At 52.2% G+C, this 15027-nt stretch overlaps 1 protein-coding gene across 3 annotated transcripts in view; it reads right to left on the bottom strand.

The window, feature by feature from the left end:
• CDYL (chromodomain Y like) overlaps positions 1-15027 on the bottom strand; it is a 160092-nt gene that overhangs the window by 56280 nt on the left and 88785 nt on the right. For all 3 annotated transcript variants that reach the window (XM_082344589.1, XM_082344587.1, XM_082344588.1), the window contains exon 2: positions 13578-14244. In XM_082344589.1, the coding sequence (XP_082200715.1) occupies positions 13578-14244 (667 nt within the window). The remainder of the gene's footprint in view (positions 1-13577; positions 14245-15027) is intronic.

Here is a 15027-nt window from a genome sequence, read left to right on the forward strand (position 1 = left end):
GAGAAGAAACGCTACCATCAGGATGCTCACAGGGGTGCGTGATTTACAACTGTATCAGCGAGATGGAAAATCACCGCAGTCCAGCACAAGAGCTTCAGGTGATGATAACGTGTTACATGTCATAAAAATCACATCACGCGTCCGTGGGACGGGTGGACCCACTGGATGAAAGGCGAAACCTTCACCCCCATTACCAACATGAGACTTAATTAAAACTGTGGGCACGCCTCCTCACATACCACGTCTTGTTACTTTGACTTTAAGATTTAATGAGAACCAGTGACCTTTTTTTTTAAGGCTCCAACCCCTGTAGAGTTGCAGGAATTGCCACGAGAATGACACTAGAAATGGTGCTGTGGGCTGGAGAGGAAAGGTCTCCATCGTAAGGGGCCCAGCACTTGAGCTGCCAGCCCTGGGGAAGTGAGGGGCTTCCAGACACGAGATGTGGTTCAGGCTCCATGGTCTTTGCCCCCAACCCAGACGGAGCCAAAGGCTTCACTGATTCAATTCTCAAAAGCAAACCTTACGCCTCCCTTTATTACCTCGAGATGATACAGCGGTTCACCCTCCCACAGGTGGCTCCCGACTGCACGTGCCCTGGATGAAGCACGCGCTGAGATTCTGTCCTCTTTGGCGACAAACCCCGTTTTTCAAAATCGGCGACTCGTTTAGGAGACAATCCGGGCTTGTCCTGGGGGACGGGGGAGGCCAGCACCCACACTGGCATCAGATCCCAAGGACTGAGGCCTGGGACCGACCCTGACACACGGGCAGGGAGCTGCCAGAGACCAACCAGGACAGTGCCGTCCATCAACAAGGACGCCTCGGTGGGCTTCACATTCCTCGTCTGGTCTTGGGGTGCAGAGGACAGAACCCACCACGCAGACTCAGGGAAGTCAATCTCCTAATCGTGTGAGCCCAGGGTCAGCGAGACTGGAATGCACCAGCACTTCCACAACCGTCCTCGTGGGCACACTATTTGCTTCACCCAGTTTGACTTCTGAAATTCAGGTGAGGCTGGCGGTGGGCTGGGCTGGGACAGTGGTAAAGCCTGAGAACTGCAGCTGAGGACGGGGGGGGCGGGGGGCCCGACCTCCTGGTGCAGTGGACGACACAGGGACTGTGTGGTCTGCTGGTGACCCGACGTCTCTCTTCACGTGTGTGGACTTCGTGATGGTGACTTCTCAGCACGGAGGTGGGTGAGCTGCGTTTCTCAGTGGCTGACGTGGTCCTAAGGCATCTACCTCTTTTCTCCTGATGTAAGAAAGAACTGCCCTCCCCTTGCCCTCCTCGTGTCACCCACACATAAAAAAGAACTTGAACTGCAGACAGAGATGAGAAATGACTATGACTGAGATAACTGGCCAGAAAGGGGGTTGTTTTAAGGTACTTTGAGAACTTACTATGCCCCCATTGAAAAATATTTTTAAGCACAAACAACTCTTAACTAATGAAGTAAGGAAGGAAGACGAGACGTTATCATAAAGAAACCTGATTATGACGCGCATCTTCCCAAAGGCGGGGGCTGGAGGCTGGGGGAGTTGTGCCCGGTGAACAGAAGAAGGGGTAACATATCCACTTGCCTTGAGGCGCACATACACAGTTCAGAACACAACCTGGAACGAAAAAGTCTTCCCGCTGTCTCAGCAGGTCCCATTTATGGTTCTACACTGAGAGGCAGTTACGTTAGCTCCCCATCAGTAGGGGAGACGAGTATTTGCTACAGGAGCGTAACTGCTTTCTAAACAGAGACGGTTTATCTCATCAGATGTCATCATTTCAGCAAGAGCAGGTCTGCACGAGGGTAAGTTTATTACCATCTCCTTATTGATAGTCTGGTTTACTGCTCTTGCCTTGAGGAACACCGCCTAGACCCCAGGGCTCAACTTTCCACACTGCGGCCTGGCGGCGGCCGTGCTCTAGCTCCATCCGTCCTGGACCAGGGACGGAGCTACCTTCTCTGTCAACTGCCGCGCCATTCAACGGAGCCCCGTAGTCCGAAACGAGGGCTCCTTCACCAACAACTGTCCCTCCGGGCTACGCGCTCCCGGAAGTCAGGGGCTGTGTTTTATTGAGCTCTGAACTCCCAGCATCCAGCACTGAGCCTGCACACAGGAGATGCCCACCAAGTGTGTGACGAGGAGGCGCGGAGCTTCCAGGATCCTCCCGCCCCCCCGACCCGTGCGGAGACAGCTGACCCTCAGCACGGGACACCCTCGGCCAGAAACTCAAAGCAAGGTTTAAAACACGCCTTCCGACCAGAGGGGAAACCATTTCAGACACTCAGGAGTCCCCACAACTGTGTCTGAAGCCGAGTGAGACGAACCCAGCACAGCCAGCTCCAGCTGGAGGGCCCACAGCCACGGAGACGGGGAGGGGCGGGTGAGCCAGGAGCCCCTGGAACCGGGCCCCGGGAGAAAGCGCACAGAAGCCTTCTTCTCCCCGTAGCACCCAGATGATGGCGAGCACTTCACGGCTAGAGGGAGTGCTCTGTCCTCACTGCGTTTGTTTGCTGAAGTTGAATGAATTCTTTAATTAGATTTTTGCCCAGACAAAACAATACTCTATGAATATTCAGTAAAATGCTAGTAATGAAAAGCCATGTTAAGATGAACCAGGAAAGAAGAAAATGCTTTTATCCGCTCCACACATTCAGCTCCTACCGTGAGGCCAGGCAGGTGGTAGAAGAAGTAGGACGGGAGTCTTGGTTCTTCCTCCCCGGAAGTCCCCTGTCCGCCGGGTACAGCTATGGAGGGGGAGGGTGTCACCTCCATTCCAGGGGGCCGGAGCTCGGCCTGCTACCTTGGCTGGGCTGGAGGAAGGCCCCTAAGTATGTAGGCACCAGGGAGCACCCAGGCATCGGAACCCCAAGCGATGCTCCCAGCGCCAGCAGCTGCTCCGCGAGGGTCCCCTTGACAGCCCGGCACACCAAACAAACATCCCCCTGCGAACGGGTGCCACGGCGAACAGCCCCGGGGACCGGGCCACTTAAGGGGGGCAGAAGAATAGCACAAAGGCAACCGAAAAGAAAACGAGAGGTAAAAGGTGAACAAGGAACAGCAGCGTTCCAGAACAAGTATTTTAAAAACAAAGACGCAACAAGCGTTGGCAAGGGTGTGCAGAAATGCAAACCCCTGTGCACTGCTGGTGGGACGTAAAATGCTGTAGCTGCTATGTGGTCCTCAAAAAATTAAAAACGGAATTACCACGTGATGCGGCAATCCCACCTCCGGGTATTTACCCAAAAGAATTCAAAGCAGGATCTTGAAGAGATGTCTGCACACCCACGTTCATTGTAGCATCATTCGCAATAGCCAAGAGGCGGAAGCGCCCAAGCGTCCATCGACAGATGAAGGAAAAAATACATACATACCATGGAATAGTATGTAGCCTTACAAAAGACGGAAATTCTGACAGGCTGTAACACGGATGAACCTTGAGGACACTATGCTCAGTGAAATAAGGCAGACACAAAAGGACAAATGCTGTGTGACTGCACTACATGAGGTCCCTAAAGTAGTATCATAGAAACAGACAGTAGGATGGTGTTGCCAAAGGCTGTGGGGAAGGGGCATTAGTGTTTAATGGGGACAGAGTTTCACTCTGTAAGAGGAAGAAGATCTAGAGCTCCGCTGTGTGACCACGTGAATGCACTTAACATTTCTGAACTACACGCTTAACGATGTTTCAGATGGTAAACTTAGTGTTTATGTGTTTGTTACCACATCTGAAAATGAAAACAAAACTAAAAGACGTGATAAGCCATACGAAACATGTCCTCCGCTCCACATAAAACATTAAAAGGCTGCAGCCCCCGACTCCGTGGCTGGGGTGGCCAGAGGTCCGGGTGCCGAGAGCCAGACCGAGGGCAGAGAAGGGAAGGAGAGGACCAAGAACGTGGACTAAATTCTCCACAGTGTGGCCCAAAAGGGATCAGTGTGGAAACAAGATCGTTTTTAAGAGGTCAAACCCCGAGGAAAAGGGGTTGTGAATCCTGACGTTCTCTGTCAGTCCAACGTTGGGACAAGCACCAGCCATTGGGTCGTGAGGACCAGTGACGGGTGGATGGGATGAAGCAGGGGACTGGCCGCGGAACGCCGGGCCGGTGCTCTCCCGGGGTCAGAAGTGAGAGGTCAGGCCGAGTCCTAGGGTGGGAACGAAGGTGTGAAGCCCGCCTCTGAGGGATGCTGGGGCAGGACCGGGAGGGCGGAGCATCGGTCAGTGACAGGGGAGAAGACACAGACCCGGAGGAACCTGCCTGGCACCGCGGGACCCAGAGCCTGGGGGTCAGCACCTCCACCCCAGAGCCGAGGGCAGGAGGCCCGGGGGCAGGAAGGCGGGCGGGACACCCCCTCCCAGGAGGTTGAGGACGTTGGGGAATCTGACGAGGACACAGCAATGAACGCTGCTAAGCTGGGGGCAGACAAGAAGGGAGAAGCCAGCTCCACGGCGGAAATGCACGGAATTGAACGCTGAGGTCATTTCCACCTCGAAAGGACCTGGGCCCGAGGCCCGGGATGGGCTCCACTGGTCTGAAGCGCATTCTGGCGACGCGGGGTTCTGGAAGTGGGTGCATCTCGGGAGAGGCCCGAGTCATTACCTATCAAGTTGCCTCCTGCATGTTGTCACACAAAGTGAAATTATTCACTGGTGTTTTAAAAAGGATGTTCTACACCATTAACCTACAGATGTTTTCTTCAGTTTTTCCAGCTCGAAAAATCACCTCTCACTCCATATTTGCACACAAGCTCCAAAGCTGCCCTGGCTCTTACTTCCTTGGCAATCTCTCCCATCTCCCCTGACAGATCTGCTGTTTCTTTTCCACTCACACTCTTTTTAGAAGACAAACACTGAGGATGAAAGTAGAAGAGACAGACAAAAATCCCTCCGGCAACTCGTCCACTCACATACAAATGTTCATCAAGCACCTACTCTAAGTAAACAACCGGACCGGACGATACAGAAGATTCCAGAGGAGACTGAAATGCTTTCCCATCCCACCATCTACAGTGGTATCGAATTTGTCCACCTGGTCTGGATCTTCGCCACCAGATTTTGCTCTCAGAGATTCCTCTAGGGAACCGGCTCTCCTCCACCTGGTCCGGGGTCCCGGGCCACTGCAGACCTCTCCGCCCACGGCGAGGGCATCCTGGGGAACTTGACTCCTAATAAGGGTCTTCCTTCAAGTGGTGCCTGATAAACTGACTTATGAAAATCACCTTTCCTCATGTGTAATTAATAATGTGACCGACTTTTAAAAGGTGACATCAAATTAGAAGATCAACACAGTGGCAGCCCCAAGACAGGACTGCGAGGACCGCAACAGGCAGTCGTGCGCAACCCAACTTACGCACAAAGCTAGGAAGTGAGAGGGCAGCAGCGGCCGGCGGGGAGAGGAGGACCACGTCCACGAGAGAGGAGCACGTCCACGAGAGAGGAGCACGTCCACGACAGAGGACCACGTCCACGACAGAGGACCACGTCCACGAGAGAGGACCACCCAGAAGACGGAACAGGACACTCACTGGAGCTGTTATTATTCAGTGGTCAATACTTAACACGCACGGTTTTCTGTAACCGAGGAGAGCAGAGTTATATTTTAAATGTACTCAGTAATCCTAAATGTGTCGAGACTCTCGGGGGCTCAGCCCAGCTCTCATTTCTACTGCTTGTCGGCTGGGGTGTTCCCTGGGGAACCAGACTCTGGGTGGGCTGCTCTCACCCGCTGGAACTCCTGGGAAGGAGGAGATGCTTCTCTGCCCGGTCTGCTGAGAGGGTCGGCACGCCAGCCCTCACCCTCTGAACGAAGCAGAGAGCCCGTGGCGGGGAGACGGGGTGCTGGGGGTGGCTGGATCCAGCTGTGCCTGGATCCTACTCTGAGCCAATGCAGGCATTTTTATTTGCTTGTTTAAACCGATTTGAGTCATTTCACTCACTGGAGACAGAAAAAAATCTCGACTATTATAGTACGGTCAGTATTGTGAATCATGCTTATAAGAAGTCCCTTGTCGCCCGTGTGACACAGAAGAACCAAACAGGAGTCAGGAGTAGGTTCTATCACGGATCCTCCTGTCCCACCAACTCTACCAAATCACTTTCTCTTTCAGAACCAGCCTCGTCTGTAACACGAGATGCTCTGGAAGCAGCAGCAGCAGGTTGGAGAACTTAACGACAGAACAAAGGCGACAGAAGGGCAGGCTCGGAGGTGAGACTGGGTGGGTGTGCACACACAGCTGTGGACAGCTGCCCGTCAAGGACGTCACTGGCGGCATATCCCAGAAGCCCAGTCCCCCGCTGCAGGTGACAGCAGTAAGAATACAGGATACAGAAGATGAGCGGGGTTTGGAACAGATGTTCAGCCCCACTAGTCGGCAGCAACAAGAGCAAACGTTAAAAAAAAAAAAAGGAATTTCACCTGAATATGTGATTGTTCTCCTTCTGCCCGTGTACCAGTCGGTCAGTTACAAAGTTCAAAAGGAGCAGGAACTGCAGTCAGAAAGGTTCTTTCTTTGCATATGACCTAAGGAATCCAAATTCTTTTAAAATTATAAAACTCCAAGTTAATAAAATAACACACTTTGGTATATTCAAACCTGGGCAAGGACCATAAAATTAATGCAAATTAATTTGGGGTGTTCTCTTTAAACTGCTGTAAATATCCCTTAAGGCAGAGACCAGACAGGCCCGTTCACTCTATCCCCTGGCGTGGGAGCCAGAAGGACGGGCACACATGGTGGCTCAGACCCGAGACGAGTGCGGTCCCCGGGCGAGGGTGACATGCACGTTCATGAAGTCGTCACACTCTGGAAAAGCTGAGCCACCCATCCCTCCCTCCACACACCGCCAACACCCCCCTCGCCGCCCGCTGCAAAATAGGCAAGGGCTATATAAAGGGGACTAACAGAAAAATAAATGCAAACCAGCAATTATAACCTGTAAACACAGAGTTTTCATGTTTTAAAATTAAAACAATGATACCATTTTCTACCTTCTCATTGGGCAGATATTTAAAGGTGGATTAAGAACAGGTCAATGGGCACCCAGTCTTCAAGCTTGTTTAGAGAGCAATTTGCTACCATCTGAATCTTAGGTCAGTCGTAGCCCTTGCATTTACTCTTGGTCACAGCAGCAAGCGTGCAGCCTCAAATGATGCAGGATAACAGTGGTGTCTATGCACGCGTGTACGTGCGGGTATAAATACACACGTGCACGGGGCGGGGGGAGGAGAGAGCAAATGAGGCAAAATGCAGACAATCGGTGAACGCGGATAAAAGTGTAGACGGGTTTTTCTTGTACTGTCCCCCAACTTCTCCATAAGTTTGAAATAGTATCAGAACAATAAAAATCAAGTTTACGACTCCAAGAGAAGTGAGGTAGAGATGTGAGTCTTAAAATACAAAGCTCTCCAAGACAGGATGTCAAATGAAAAAGACAAATCCAAGAACATTTATGGAGTACGATTCCATATCGAAGAGTACAGACACCCAGAAAAACGTCTGAAATGACACACGTCAAACTATTAATGTTCCCTCTGGGGAAGGAAATGGTATTCTGAGGGGAGGTGGCCATGGTCAACTTTCCTATTTCGCTCAATGTACTTGAAAATTACTTGTGTCAAAATTCACAGTATTTCTGGAGTACTTGTGTTTGAGACAGGAGGTACGTTACCATTTCTGCTGTTGTAACATCAATTAAATTTATTCATTTACGGGGGAAAAACTCACGATGCCTATAGCTGTGGTTCTCACCTAAAGGATGCGCCCAGACACAGGCCCCTGCGGGAATGCAGGTGTGCTGGCAGACGGGAACACGACACACTATGCCTGAGGCCACTCTAGCGCCTTAAGGGCAGGGCCAGGGATGCTGAGCCAGGGGACCACCCAGGCCCAGGCGCCACAGTGCCCCCTGCTGAGAGGCAGCGACATGAAATCACTGAGGCCATGCGGTAAACAACCACGACATCTCTGAAAGAATGGAGGAGGGTTGTTCACGTGGATCTGAAAATACATCCAAGACGTATCATAAAAGTAAAAAAGAAACCTAAGTGGTAGAACCACATGACAAGTATGAGCCCACTGATGTACTGAAAAGATGTACATGTCTGTACAATTTCTGGAAGAAAAAAATGTTAGCAGCAGTTCTCTCTGGAGAGGAGGAGAAGGAGGTGGGATTTGGGAGGGGGGAGCTTTTACTTTTCATTTCGTTCTTTGAGATGTTTTACTTATTTTATGTTTTCCTGTCATTAAAAATGTTTAATTATTAAAGTATTTATTTCAAAATAATTTAGATAAAGACTTTATTTAAATAAAGACAATTTCAAATCAAGAGCGAATAGGAACTAAATCTAACTATAAGAACGTAAAATATACTACAAACACAAGGATTTAGTAGTGGATAGTTAGTTCCCATCTTGCTCTACAAAACCACAAACTCACAAGACAACACAGCACAGGATGGCCTGAGGACCACCTGGAGGGTGTGCCGGGCCCACCTGAGATAGAGTCTGGCTCGACAGGTGGGGCGGGGTCTGGGGGGTGCGTCCCTAGCAGGTCCCCAGGCGCTCATGCTGCTCTGGGCACCGCACTCCGAGAACCGCTGGAATAGGAAGAGACACAAGGACAGTGGAAACGAAAAGAGAAAACCCAGCGGTCACAAGGGCTCTGAAGTGGGCTCACGGGGTCAACGCTGCCCCGGGTCCCAGGCACTCCTGAGCGCCCTAAAACCTCGCGGAGGGGCGAGGAAGGGAGAGTCTCCCAGAAGCAGAGGTCGGAGCTCGGCAGTGGGGTCGGGTCCCTCCTGCTGGGACTCGGGCTGGTCGAGGGCTGGCTGGGTGACTCCCTGAAACGTCTTAGGCCCGTTGAATCTGTCACGATCACACTTAGTTCATTTTACACAATACAGGAGACGTGATTACAAACAGTGAGCTGATGTTTCAGAGAAAACGGTACATTTGGAAAGTATGTACAGCGTACGGGTAAAAGGAGCGGTCACGACAGGTGTAAGTGAGAAAGTGGGAAGAATGAACACTTCCAGGGCTGTGCACCCAGGCACACTGGTAAGTACCTACGCCCGTGTCCACTTTAATGAAATCCGAACTGGAAACAGGAGAAGAGGGTTTAAGGGTGTGCATCGCACAAAACCAGTGGGGCCACGTGTAAAGAAAGAGGCTCGCTCTTCAAACAAGTGGCAAGTGGAAGCACCCCTTTAAAGGCCTGGGCTCCACATCAGGGACCGGCAAAGAACCGCCCATTTACAAGTTTTCAGGTAAAATGATGACGGTCTGTACGTTTTCAGAGACTCCTGGGGGTGACCGACTTCACCCCACAGGCTGCTGCCGCAGGGCAGAAACCTCTTCTCCGTGGGGCCTTGTGCCTAAAACCCCACTGGAATCTGAAGCACATTCAGGTTTGGGGGCTGCCGAGCTCAGCTCAGGAAGGAAACGGGGCAACTGCACCGTTCTGCGGGGCCACCTACCGTGTGCTCAGGGCGGGCAAAGGTGAGCGCCCGCGAACCGCTGGCGGGTCACTTCCCCCCTGCGGCCTTGCCGCGTGGGAGACGACGACAAACGCTTGCTGGTTTCCAATGGAAATCCTTCGTGGTGAGCCCTCGTACACGCATTTAACTGACGGTCTGCTACAGTGCGGCTTCAAACGTCCTCTTGTCCAGCGGACACTTCCTGCTGGGGCCCCACTGAGCAGCGACGGCCTCTGGGCACTGGTCTCCTGGCCTCCTAACTGTCCCTGCAGGTAAGTTCCAATGTCAGCGCCTACACAGCAAGTGGCCCCAGGGCTCCTCCTGCAGAGGAGCTCTGGACCAGGAGCCCGGGCCTCACCTGCTTCATATTCTTACTGGGAGGAACTTATGCCGCAGCTCCTCCGAAGAAGCCAACTTTTCCCGAAAATTTCTCCCAGGAGCTTCCTCTGACTGAAATGCTCATGGGGTGGTAGACATGTGGTGTATTAAGGTATTTCCTCCATCATTTTCCTCCTAAATCTGTTAGCTTTGACTTAAAATCCAGCAGCCAACCCTACATGATAACACTGATAAGGTTTAGACCTCATTTCAAAACAACAGTTTGCTACTAGTATTTTCTCAAATGTCATACTTGTGGAATGGTGATCAACTATATATTTGAATTCACGAAAGAACAAAGGAACAATAATACAGTTTTTAAAAGCAATTGCTTCTTTTGTAGGATTAGTTCATCAGGCAATTAAAAGAGCATGAAAACAGTAACTTATTAATAAAAAAGAGTAGAAACACAGCTGCATTGCCTAAATGTAAAATTTTTTCTATTTCTGAGTGAAGCAATATACTCATCTTTTAAACCTCTGTTTCATACTTAAAACAGTCAAAAACCAAACACACATATGGTTAGTCTGTAAAAGTCACTGTGTGTGTGTGTGTTAAAATTCTCCAGAAACATTTACTCTTTTGGGTAACAGACATTTAAGTATCTGTTGTGCTTGGTGGCAAAAATATCCCCCCTACTCGATTAATGTTTTGAATAGGAGATGGTTCATTTCCCAATGACTCCACAAGTATCTGCTTCAATTAGTTTTAGAAAAACAAATCAGGGTTCTGGTGCGGCTCTAAAATTAGCATGGAAGGTAGAAACAAACATCTGTGTTAAGAATGTACGAATGTGGACCAACCACCCAAGAGGGCCTCGGTCCTGCTCGTCAGGAGAGAGACACGCTGAAGGCGAGGATGTGGTTTTCCGGAAGGTTCCATGCTCTGGACCACACAGACCTTGTCTTTTCAATAGCACCCCCTCTCGTTTAGTGTGACCCAGCGACAGGGCGAAAAGGACGTGTCACACAGCCTCTTCTCCAGCAAGCACTGTCCTACCCAAATCACTCCCGCCACGCAGAGGCCCTGCTCTAGCCGCGGGGAGGCTCAGCCCCGCAAGACAACATCCCTCCCGGAGCCCACAGTCCAGTGGCAGGAAGAACGAAAGCATCTTCCCCGCAGGAGGGTGACAGGAAGCAAAGGCACCCAGTGACCCTGACCAGCGTCCGGGACACCACCGCAAGCCTGGTTCACCACGGCCTTAAAGACATTCCCAAGGGGCTGCCAGACTTGCTCCCATCTAAGTGGGGAGGAGATTCTCAACCTGTATGGGACCCGGGTGGGCAGGAGAGAAGGGCGGTCACAGGGGCCTTGGAAACGTATGTTACTCTCACCCCAATGAACTACCTCCGCAGAACAAGATAAAATAATTTAAGATTTTACGCTTACACGCCCCCTGTGGTTTTAACCACAGACACCCTTATAGACACTGAAAAATTTCTGAAATGGGTAAGAGTGATAAAAAAAGGAAGTCACCCACTTTTTATTTAAATAGAAGCCGCAACCCTCCTTATATACAAAACTGAGGGCTTCTGCTGAGGGCAGCCAACCCTGCAGAACTGTGCTGAAAGCAGAATGTGGGAACGGAAGAGTCAAAATCGTTTTGAAAATTATGCGTCCCCTCCGGCCAGAAAACGTTATGCACACACAAGCTCTGTGGACAATCAAAGGGGAACCCCAGGATCTGAGCCCTCTGTGCCCGACCCCCAGGACCAAGGCTTCCCAGAGCAGGGTGAGGAAACTTCTTCTGTTAAAAGCCGAACGGCCCACCTTCAGCCTGCAGGCTACACAGTCTCGTCACAGATTCACCTCTGTCCCCGCAGCTGGAAAGCAGCCAGACTGCAGGTGAACGAACGAACGTGCCTGTGCTCCAATAACGCTTTGCGGAACAGAAATCTGAATTTCTTCTATTTTCACGGATCGTGAAATATTATTCCTCTTGATTTTTTCAAACATCAGAAAATGCGACAACCATTCTTAGCTCCCAGGCCACACAGGGCTGGGCCCGCGGGCTGTCGTTTGGCGGCTCGGGCCCAGGCCTCGCCTGCAGCACCAGAGCCCAGGCAGCACCTGGCCCGAGCGTGCGGTGAAGCAGGAGACGCTTCTTTCCCTGGTGAAGGTGGCCGGCAGTGGCGAGGAGAACACAGGGTGGGAACTACGAGACGTGCTGGTTCCCGCCCGGCCTGAGCGTCCCAGCCTCTCCGGACTCGACCCCCGTCTGTAAAGTGGAGCCTCCGATTATCGGGCTGTCGGGCCTCGCCTGCCTCTGAGCCTCTATGCTCCTTCCTTGCGCCGAGGTCACAGGGCCGCCTCTGTGAGCAGGTCGGCCACCCGAGAAGCCAGCTCTGCGGACGAGCTCCAGGCGGAGGCCAAGGGCAGGGAGGAGCGGCATCGGGGCAAAGCGCGTGCCTGAGAAACACCGGCGCGAGGCCCCTGTACTGTGCAGAGGGGACCCTGACTTCCGTCACATCTCCCTCCCTGTGACCCAGGGCCCAAGACCAAGCCTGCGGACACACCACAGCAAGACGGCAGAGCAGTGTCTCAGGGGAACATTCCCCGGAGGAAAAGAGCGCCCCAAACAAACCAACATCACTTTTCCTCGTTTCGTATTATTCTACTAAGTGTGGGCTGAGGGAGATGCACACAGGTACAGAGACCGTCCCACTCCTGCAACACGGAGGGCGAGGGGGCACGAGGGACGAAGGGACATGGGAGCGGGTGGCTCTTGGACCAGAAGGAAGACCAGTGTCCACGAGGCGAAGAAGGAACAGGGCAGAGAAGAGCAGGCGCCCCGACGTGGAGAGGGAGCTGGACAGGCAGGGGAGGGCCGCGGGCAGACTCGAGGCCGCCTGCCCACCAGGTGCAGCAGCTGGCGACCGGGGATCGTGCCCCGTCCAAGAATCACAGCAAAGGGGTGGGAGCCACCAAGAGGCGGGGAGCAGGGGGGCCAGTAAGACAGCAGGCAGGTATACCCACCGTGAGGTGAGGCATACGTTAGAGAAGATGTAACAGAATTCTAGAAGACGTGGCGGCTCGCCAGGCACAGGAAAAGGGCAGGGAAGGTAGCTGCCCATGCTGATCCCCAGGTGTCCTGTCTTGGGGTCGGGGAGGCCCCAGGATGACCATCCAAGCTGCAGCGTCCGGGTCAGGAACAGGGTAAAGGCAGAACAGAAAAGACTACCCACACTGAATGGACTCCTGCTCCGAAAGAGGGATCCTAACAGTTGACTATTTTAGAGAGACCAGTCGAAGTCCCAAAGGCTCCTAGGTCATCAATATCCTCCTTGAAAGGCACTTCCGGTTATTTAGATGGGTTAGCACAACAAGAACCATGACTTCTAATCAATACCGGCCACACGTAGAAAATTCAGATGGATTCCTAACATGAGACCCAGTGTCTAAGAGATGCATAAAGGTAGAAACTAGCTGTAGAAAAACAAACAAACAAAAAACCCAGCCATAACCTACTCAGCGTGGGACACCGTTTAAATCAAGTCAACGTGGTGGCCCAGTCTGTGGACGGCCAATGAAACAGAGACAGCCAGTGCTGACTTCAGACGTCCATGTCAAAGGCTTCAAGTGAAGAAAGCAGGGGCTGGCAAAATCTCTCCAGGGTCCCCGCAGACAGACATCTGTCAGAAGCGGCACCCGCAGGAGCCCCCGGGCTCACGCCAGACTGCCCTCTGGGGCAGGACCCCCCACGCCACTCCAAGACCATCACTCACCTTTCCCGTTCACGGCTAGCCCCGTGGCCACGGCCGCGGTCATGGGGCCGGACACCTGCGGCACCAGCGGGTGTATCCGGGGCCGGCTGCCCATCCGCGCCCGCTCGGCGCCGGGGCCCAGCAGAGCCCCGACTGGCTTCTCGGCCGCCACCTCCGGCGCCACCGTGTCCTCCTGCCCCTGCTCGGCGGGGTCCAGTTTCTCGGGGCTCTCGCTCTGAAAGCCGTCCCCCGCGGTCCTGCTCTTGATGGGGCTCTTGGGCACGAGGATCTTTATGCCCGACTTGGCCAGGTCCATGTTCTTCCGGGTCGAGAGGGACGGGGCCGGGTTCTTCCTGAACTTCTGGCCGGCGGCAAACAGCGGGCTGGACTTGGGCTCGGGCTCTTTGCCGACCACTAGCGATTTAGGAGAGGCCTTGGAAAAGCTGCTGTTGGTGGATCTGGAGATCTGCTTCCTCGCATTGTTCGGCGAGGTCCGACTGGTCCTGGTGAAGGGGCCCTCCTTCTGCTTCTCCGAGTGGCGCCTGTTGAAGTCGTGGATGTACTCCTCGCAGTTTACCAGGTGCTGCTCGGGCTCCCACGTGTCGTCCTCGCTGTCGTAGCCCTTCCACCGGACCAAGTACTCCGTCTTCCCTTTCTTGTTTTTCCTTTTGTCAACGATTCGTTCAACCTGTTCACAGAGGAAAAGAGACAAGTGTAAACGTGTTATCTGAAAAGTAAGGTGCAAGCAAGCGCAATAATAATGGAACATCAAGAATAATAAAAACCGCAACAGGTGATGCACGTGATCGTCTCTTCCTGAGCCAAACCATCTGAAAACAGAAGAGTAACAGAACATTCGGGGTTTTAGCGATTTCCTTGAAATTAAGTCAAACAAAAGGCTAAAATTTTATGCTCAGAATATATGGATGTGTTAGGGAGCTTGTTTTTTTCTGATTCAAGAGAAGCTCTCTTTTTATTTTTTACATTGAACGCCGACCACCTGAGCTGGTTTTCACAGTCACAACTGGACCAGGGCTGGGCATCTCCAGCCTTCTGCCCGGTCATCCTGTTACCAACAGCAGGCGCCCAAGAAACAGCACGGCTGCGGTCCAGGCCGAGCTCTGAGGGTGGCACCGGCCCACGCACCGAGGAAACAGGGTCGGTACTGACAGCGTCACTTAGAAGCACTCGGTTAAAATGAGAAAGGTCAACAGAGGACTTAACGCTTTATTGGTAATAAAATGGTGTAGAATGGTCAGGTTATTTACCTTTAAAACTTGGTTTTAACTAGTGTGAACCGACATCTTTAAAGGAAGACTCTGTCAGTCTTTGAATTTGATGATCAACACATCCCGTATCAAATTTATGAATTTACACAACCTTGGCATGAAACGTACTGTTATTACCGTGACAAATTCCACTGCCTTAATTGACATCCTAAGTGTAGGTAGGAGAGCGTCTCTGACTCGTG

This window comes from Balaenoptera borealis (genome assembly GCF_965194805.1).
Source record: "Balaenoptera borealis genome assembly, chromosome: 12".
Classification (NCBI taxonomy): domain Eukaryota; kingdom Metazoa; phylum Chordata; class Mammalia; order Artiodactyla; family Balaenopteridae; genus Balaenoptera; species Balaenoptera borealis.